At 41.4% G+C, this 8,718-nt stretch overlaps 1 protein-coding gene across 4 annotated transcripts in view; it reads left to right on the forward strand.

Moving 5' to 3' along the window:
* KLHL1 (kelch like family member 1) overlaps window positions 1-8,718 on the forward strand; it is a 129,844-nt gene that overhangs the window by 98,098 nt on the left and 23,028 nt on the right. For all 4 annotated transcript variants that reach the window (XM_081858113.1, XM_081858114.1, XM_081858115.1 and 1 more), the window contains exon 8: window positions 5,027-5,189. In XM_081858113.1, coding sequence (XP_081714239.1) covers window positions 5,027-5,189 — 163 coding nt within the window. The remainder of the gene's footprint in view (window positions 1-5,026; window positions 5,190-8,718) is intronic.

The raw sequence follows: 8,718 nt of genomic DNA on the forward strand, positions 1-8,718 counted from the left end.
TAGACAGCATCTTAAAAAGCAGAGACATCATCTTGCCAACAAAGGTCTGTATAGTTAAAGCTATGGTTTTCCCAGTAGTGATGTATGGAAGTGAGAGCTGGACCATAAAGAAGGCTGATTGCCGAAGAATTGATGCTTTTGAATTATGGTGCTGGAGGAGACTCTTGAGAGTCCCATGGACTGCAAGAAGATCAAACCTCTCCATTCTTAAGGAAATCATCCCTGAGTGCTCACTGGAAGGTCAGATCATGAAGCTGAGGCTCCAGTACTTTGGCCACCTCATGAGAAGAGAAGACTCCCTGGAAAAGACCCTGATGTTGGGAAAGATGGAGGGCACAAGGAGAAGGAGACGACAGAGGACGAGATGGCTGGACAGTGTTCTCGAAGCTACCAGCATGAGTTTGACCAAACTGCGGGAGGCAGTGGAAGACAGGAGTGCCTGGCGTGCTCTGGTCCATGGCGTCATGAAGAGTTGGACACGACTAAACTACTGAACAACAACAACAACCCAACTGCACCAAGAACTTCCAGGCTCAACCAGAGATCCTCTATAGATCCTAATCCTGCTCATTTCAGCAGATCTTGCTATAGGATTGTTCCCCTACAAAGCCAAGTGTCCCATCACCGGTTTAAGCTCTTATTCTCATTGACTTGAATAATTAATGTTATTCTCACTAGCCACAGCTTTAAACAAGAGATCTTCAACAAACCACAGTTCCCCATTTCCCAAGTTTATACAGCCTCATTCATGGCAGGCACGCCCAACAGGTAGATCGTGATTTACCGGTAGATGACTGAATGACTGTGGTAGATCACTGGTAGATCACTGGCTCCCCCCAAAGAAGCTCAACAACTGTGGCTCCCCTAAAAAAAGCTCAGCATTTTTGCCCCACACCCCAAAAAGTGGGCCTTTCCTCCTCCCTAAAAATAGCTCAACAACACTGACCTGAACCCCCAAAAAGGGGGTTGATCACTGCCAGTTTTTAACTCTGTGAGATCACAGTCTCTTGGGAATTGGTCACCCCTGATGTAGAGGGATGCCAATGTTTTCTGTGAAATGTGAACACGAGCTGTAGAAAACATCACTGATTTGAACTAGAACAAGGAAGTCATGTTTTCCATTTGTCTGTACAGGTTTCTCTTTTGTTTTGCTTTTAACTTTAAGTTTGTGTCTCTTTGATCTGCATTTTTATTATGTACATCTACAACACTGTGTTTAAACATGGAACATAAAATATGCTAAATGTCCAGAGAAAATTATTGAGTCCCTGGGATGTTCAACATGAACTTTCAGTATGCCTGAGCAATGTGACTTTTTTTACTTTTTTTTTTTTTTACAACCACTGCAGGTTTATTACTTTCGGAATAATGAAGATGCTTCTTTAATTTATTTTTAAAGCCCTGGGAGCCCACATATTTAATAAAAGCTCTCAGCAACATTAAACTACCCTTAATTAAGATTTCCTGTTAAATAAAGAAAACCTGTATAAGGAGCATCTTCTGTAGATGTAGCTATTTATTTACCCAGATAAACATATCATGATGTAACTTATTTTCTTTTCTTTTTTAAAAAAATATTTTTATTAGCAGTTTCAACATAAGAAATTGTCAAACCATATAATCGCTTACATTAATTTCCCCCCTTTCCCCCTCCCTTCCCTCATTCCCTCCTTCCCCCACCAAGGACTTCCCTCAGCTCCTATCCCTGATTTCTCAGCCCATATTATTCTCTGCATGTTATAAAATTGTACATATCCCTACATTATCTATCTAAAATGTTATCAACCAATAAATTTGTGTATGTTTATTCAAAACCTGGCAAGGAGTCCAGTTCATTTTGTTGTCTTTTTAGATAATTTGTAAAAAGCTCCCACTCTTCTTTAAAGTCACAGTTGTCCTTGTCCCGCAATTTATATGTCATTTTAGCCAACTCTGTGTAGCTCGTCAGTTTTTCTTGCCACTGTTCTTTCGTTGAGATTTCCTCATTCTTCCATCCTTGTGCTATCAAGACTCTTGCTGCTGTTGTGGCATACATAAATAAATTCTTTGTTTTTCTTGGCAAGTCTTGTCCTACAATCCCTAACAAAAATGCTTCTGGTTTTTTTACAAATGTCATTTTAAACATTTTTTTTAATTCATTGTATATCATTTCCATTTTTGTTTTAATTTCCCACTACATTCCCACCACATATGATAAAAAGTCCCTTCTTTTTCTTTACATTTCCAACATATATTTGACCCGGTTTTATACATTTTTGCAATCTGTACTGGTGTAATATACCATCTATACATCATTTTCAGATAATTTTCTTTCAAGAGAGAACAATCTGTAAATTTCAAATTTACTTTCCACAGTTTTTCCCAATCCTCGAATTGTATATTATGTCCTATGTCCTGTGCCCATTTGATCATAACCAATTTGACCTCCTCATCTTTTGTTTCCCATTCTAGCAAAATACTATATGCTTTCTTCAGCAGCTTCCCTTCTTTCTTCCATTCTCTATCTGTGTACTATGTTGACCACTGCCTCCAGACAGCTGTGAGAAGAATATTAAGAGAACAACAATCATTTTGCCATCCAGGAGAACAAAATTCAGATTAACATAGCATTGTCAAGAGAATTTTCATGTCTGCTCCAGAAAAATGTGAAACCCTACAATTGTAATTAAAATAGTTCAGATATATTGTTTCAGCAATGACATCTGCTCTCTGAGTCAGTGGAATACTTTAAAGCCCATTTGGTGAAGTAAAAAAAAGGCATAGAAATAGGAGTTCAATACACATATTGGACAATAACCTTATGACTTTTTAAATTGATATGCAAAACCATAATAAAAGGTTGAATCTTAGATACAGCCATTTCTTATTTTACATTTGATGAAAGGCTAGAGCAAGTACTAAACCTCAGTGAATTATGCAGGAAAATATCTATACAGCATGAATGTCTCCATGCAGAGTGCATGCTATGCCATGAATTATTATGCAGCTTTCCTTCACAGAACAAAGCTCTGCAACAGAACTCAGGTGATCTCAGTTTCTCAACTACTAGTCCATGTGCTCTGATCATGAACAATTTTATGGTATTTGCAGGGAGAAGTATATTGCTACATTAATATGGTGTCCAACTCAGTGTGCAGCTATATACCATGTAGAATATTCAGCAAACAACTTCTAATAATTTGAATAAACCTCTAATAAAAAACATCTTCCAACAGGTCCCAGGTATAAATTAGCTGCCAAAAGGTATGGGTATGACTAAGTGTGGAATCATCACATCAGGTAGAAGTTGTCAAGACAGCTAGCAGTGTTTAATCCCAAGGGACTGTCCCACATTCAGGTGCACCTACTAGAAAAAAATAGTTTATATAGAATTTTGCACTTTTGGCCTTAGAACAGAGGTGCTACCATGTGGTAATAGGAACAACAGTCTGACATTTCACTACAGACTACTTAAAAATAAATTGAGTTCTAGCTATTAAAAGAAATGAACCGAAAAGTTCATTTGAAAAGAGGACTTTTAGCCTTAGCTATCTTTGAAACAGTTTGTCTTTCTCCAGCTACTGTTCTGCCTCAGAAAATCCATCTTCCGCTATCTCAAGGAGAGAGGTTTGAGAAACACTTAAAATCACCAATGCTATTAACATTACAAAACCTGGAATTGTTTAAGATAGGTCAAGAGTTCTGAAGTCTGAAAATGAGCAATATATCTCGGGTATACTATTTTTCTGCAAGCCCAAGAACCAATGCTCATGGCAGCCCTCTTATGAGCTGTGCTGGTGCATGAGAAGCTGGCACTGGGGTTGCAGATCGACTTTCACTGTGGCAAAAAGACAAACTGTGAGAATGTGGTTGCTATGCATGCAGCTGCTGCAATTTGAATAATTATGTTGGGCTTGGGGGGGCACATCAAAGGTTACTAGCCATGAAAGCTGAAGGAAACACCATTCTACGAGAGTAAGAAATCTCTCATGCTGTGGAAAGAGAACAGCGGAAGACCTTCTCCTTCATGCCTTGATTGGGTGTGCCCAGAAGTCCACTGCTGGAAACGGAATGCATGTCTGGATAGACTTGGGTCTGATCCAGTAAGACAAATCATAGGTTCTCACTAGAGATGGCAGGAGACTTTGCGGTGGCTTGGCATTTTAACTCTCCCCTGCTTGAGAAGTCTGGCTGCATTTCAAGGTGGGCTAGACCCCTTTTGAGTCAGGTATCTCGCCTACCCTTACTCCTGTTGTGGTGTGTGCATTCACCCCTTCCTGCAACTTCCCTGCCCCTTTATTTCTCAGTTGAAAGGGGAAAGGGGGAAAAAGCAGTCCTATGAGGGCAGGAAGAAGAGAGAGGATAAGTCTTCTCTCTCGAGCCTGTTAGGGTTCTTTGAGAGTGTCAACAAGGCAGGGAGAAAGTGGATAGAGAAAAGTTTTTCCCCTCTCTCTAACACTACTCCTCATGAGCATCCAAGGAATCTGAATGTTGGAAGACTCAGGACAGATAAAAGAAGGTACTTTTTCATACTTGGGGGGGGGGGGAGTGGTCACCACCAACATGGATGCCTTTAAAAGAGGATTATACAAATTAGTGGAGGATAAGGTTAGCAGCAGCTGCTAGTCATGATGGCTATGTTCTGCCTCCACTGTTGGAGTCAGTATGCCTCTGAATACCAGTGTCTGGGGGATCTGAAACCAGGTAGGCTATTGTGGGTTTTTTTGTCCTGCTTGCCAGTTTCCCACCTAGTTCTTACATCAAATGGACCACGTGCAACTTCCGCAGGGCTGCTGCCACTGCCATGCAAATATTGGTGGCTACCTGTGCACCATTCCAGTGGAACTGCCAGTTCACACAGTCCCTTCAGGCAAGGATTGTCCAGCCAGCATTCCTCTAGGAGCCCCACATGCTGTCACGTAGGGGTTTACTGCCATATGAGAAGCAGATTGACCTATTTGATTGGTCCATGCATGTTGGCCTTTACAGAGCTGGCCTTTCATTTGTTGGATATATTGTTATCTTCTTCCTCTGACTATCTTTCTAGGAGTTACTGTTCTCGAAGGGCCAATTTATGCAGTTGGAGGCCATGATGGTTGGAGCTATCTGAACACAGTCGAGAGGTGGGACCCCCAAAGTCAGCAGTGGACTTTTGTAGCCAGCATGTCTATTGCCAGAAGCACAGTCGGTGTGGCAGCATTAAATGGCAAGTGAGTAGTGGGGGATAATGGTTTAAAGTGGTACAGTTATCAGTAACTGACACATACTTGGGCAGAAACGTTCCAATGCCTCTCACATCGACTAGATATCACAATTACCTCTTCAAATTCCAAACTCAAGGTGCTCTTCTGCTACTTACAAGCATGACTAAAATGGCTTATGCCAAGAACAGAGATTTCAGAAATGGAGCCTGTGCATAATTAGAATAGTGTTTACAGACCTGAAAGTGCAAGGGGAAATCTCACAGTTAAGTTTGCAGTTTGAAGAAATTGCATATTTCCTAAATGGTGTCTGAAATACAATCTTGCATTTTATAATGTGATCTTTATTCATTCTTCCCATCTCTCAAGCCCAAGTAGCAGTTATGGGAGGAGATGGCAACACTGTGTCAATGTCTATGCCTTTTGCTCCCAGTAGTTTTGCAGTCTTACATTTCCCTTCTCCTTTTATTTATAATCTTTTTCTTTCATTTATGTTATTGTCATGTTATCTTAATAAATTGCTGATACCTAGAACAAAACAGGTAGGTAACCGTGTTGGTCTGCCGTAGTCGAAACAAAATTAAAAAAATCCTTCCAGTAGCACCTTAGAGACCAACTAAGTTTGTTATTGGCGTGAGCTTTCATGTGGATGCACACTTCTTCAGATACACTGAAACAGAAGTCACCAGACAGAAGTCACTATATATAAGGGTCTGGTGAATTCTGTTTCAATGTATCTGAAGAAGTGTGCATGCACACGAAAGCTCATACCAATAACAAACTTAGTTGGTCTCTAAGGTGCTACTGGAAGGAATTTTTTATCTAGAACAAAACACTCTGTCATCAAAGAAGGCAGATGTGACACATCGTCATTTGCATAAACTAGTTCTGGAATTGGTCTGGCAGTGGTAGCTCCCAGTGGTGCACATAAACAGAAGATGCAAACACAAGACCACCTGCATGATTTGGGTTGTGGGAGAGTGACTGCATCAGAAAACTGAGGAACTAATGGAGCTATCGGCTTAACCCCCACTATTACTATTTTTTCAACGTTCACTGCTTTCAGATCTTCCAGGTAAATATGCTGTGGACTAGTCATGCAATCCAATTCTATGTGTGTTTCCTCAGAAATAAGGCTTGGTTTGTCCATTAGGTCTTTCTCCCAAGTAAGTGTGAGAGGGGTGCATCCTTAGGCCTTTGAAATGCAAAAGTCGCTTTTTCCCACAGTGCACTTTTGTACATAGCAGTTTGCATTTGTACACACTTTAACACAATGCATCTAAAGCACCAGCTACGATCCATGTTTTGTGAACAGGCAGGTGGGTGTCCTTTCAAATTAGTGCACAGAAGTGCTAACTCATCCCCTCAATTACTTTTTTCCACAGACCACTTTTTTTTTATAATGCAGTCTTTTAAAAGAGAGGGGCTAAGGATGTAAATCTGTTTGTAGAGGTAGCTAAGTGTGTGTATTGCTTCCTGTTTTATCTTTCTCATTCATAGAAAAGTTAAATTGTGAGGGGAAGTGGCACATCCCTGCAGCATCAGTAGGTCTGCCCCAAGAGGAGGTGACCTGAAAAAGCACTCCCTTGTGTACACATGTGTGTAGCAAGTGTGTGAGAATTGCATTCTTGCACAAAACGGATTATAGCCCTACCAACAGAATGTCTTTCACAGCAACAAATAGTGTGAGACAGGTGCAACACGGAGCTGACATCATGTGTACATCACTCCCCTAAGGCACTTGCATCCAGCACCGAATGTACATTATCATGCAGTGTGAACATGCCCTTAGTCAGAATGTTCCTTTAATCAGACCATTCCCAAAAGTACCGTATATTGGTTTCATTTCTCTTCTGAACACTTATTTCAGGTTCAGTCTAATTGAGTCTGGTCTTAGTGAATTGTGGCTCTAGTATGATACAACACCTGTCATTGGGCTTTAATTGATAACTGTATGCAATACAGACACTTGCATACAGGAAATTCTACTGTATTTTTTGTGTAAAATTAATGTTATAGGAAAGCAGGGAGTTATAGCTTCTCATAGTTAGTGGACTGCTCTTTAACTTGGGAAATCACAGGACTTATTTCTGTTTGATCTTCGGAAAGTCAGTTGGCTAACATTTGTAAAAATTGATCACCTGAGACACGCTACAACACCATGCAAGCGCTTAAACTACTCCACACGCCAACTGCTGCATGGACTTTAATATCACAAACCAGACCATTATACTAGAGGTGTGGGAATATTATTCCAGCATTGGAAACTAATATTCTACGGCAGATACTTTAGGACTTCAGTACTAAACTCTTTGACACTTTGATAAGGTCTCTTTATGGTGTTTCAAAAAATAGCTTGATAGAAAAAAAGATAAAATAATCATGTAAGCGTGTGTTCATGGATGAGGTATGTGGGTGTTAGGTTTGCACCTACTGACTCAGCACTGGATAGCTCAGTTGGTTAGAGCGTAGTGCTGATAAAGCCAAGGTTGCAGGTTCAATCCCTGTATGCATATTCCTGCATTGTAGGGGGGTTGGACTGAATGATCCTCGGGGTCCTCTACAACTCAATGATTCTATGGCCACCCCTCAACCTTCATGTGTTGATGATAATTTGTTTTTAGACGCCTATAGACATAAGCTTTAACTGTGCAGTCTGTAGCAGAGTGCAGCTCTTGCAGTCAGAGCAAAGGCCATTGGGCTTCAGCTCTTGGGCACTGATACATGAAGCCTGGGAGCAAGACTAGTAGATAGGATTCTGATCCTCCTTAGTGTCATAGGCCTGGAGTCGGCTTCACCTGCTGAGCAGCAGCCTGACGGAGCAGAAGGTGAAGTGACTCCACCTGCTGCTGATCAGCCTTCTTGCTCCTGATGAGAACCAGCGGGCTTCAGCTTTCTTAAGCAGGGTTTCCAGCCTCAGTCAGGTGCTGGAAACAACATTTGTCATTCCTGACCAGACCTTGCTGCTTCTTGCTTCTCATGACCTTGGCCTTGGCCTCTCGACTTTCTTGACCCCTGGATCATCTGACTATGTGACTCAGATACTCCTGACCTTAGGACTGGACTGAACCTTGCATACGGACTTTGCTTCCAAGCAAGTACCCCCCTGATACTTGACTGGTTGGCTAGCTTCTCCGCCCACTGAGATCTCTTGTAGCTGGGCAGCACAGGACTATGAGACTTGTGTACATTTCTGCTCAGTTTGCATATATCTGTTGTTTAATATTGTGTGGATTCAGAAAGGAAAATAATTATAGTAAAGTAGTCACATTTAATCCAGGGACACGGGTGGCACTGTGGTCTAAACTACAGAGCCTAGAGCTTTCCAATCAGAAGGTCGGCAGTTCAAATCCCCACGATGGGGTGAGCTCCCATTGCTCTGTCCCAGCTCCTGCCAACCTAGCAGTTTGAAAGCTTGTCAAGTGCAAGTAGATAAATAGGTATCGCTCTGGCAGGAAGGTAAATGGCGTTTCTGTGTGCTGCTCTGGTTTTGGTGTTCCGTTGCGCCAGAAGCGGCTTAGTCATACTGGCCACATGA

Source organism: Podarcis erhardii, assembly GCF_964252035.2.
Source record: "Podarcis erhardii genome assembly, chromosome: 4".
Taxonomy (NCBI): Eukaryota; Metazoa; Chordata; class Lepidosauria; order Squamata; family Lacertidae; genus Podarcis; species Podarcis erhardii.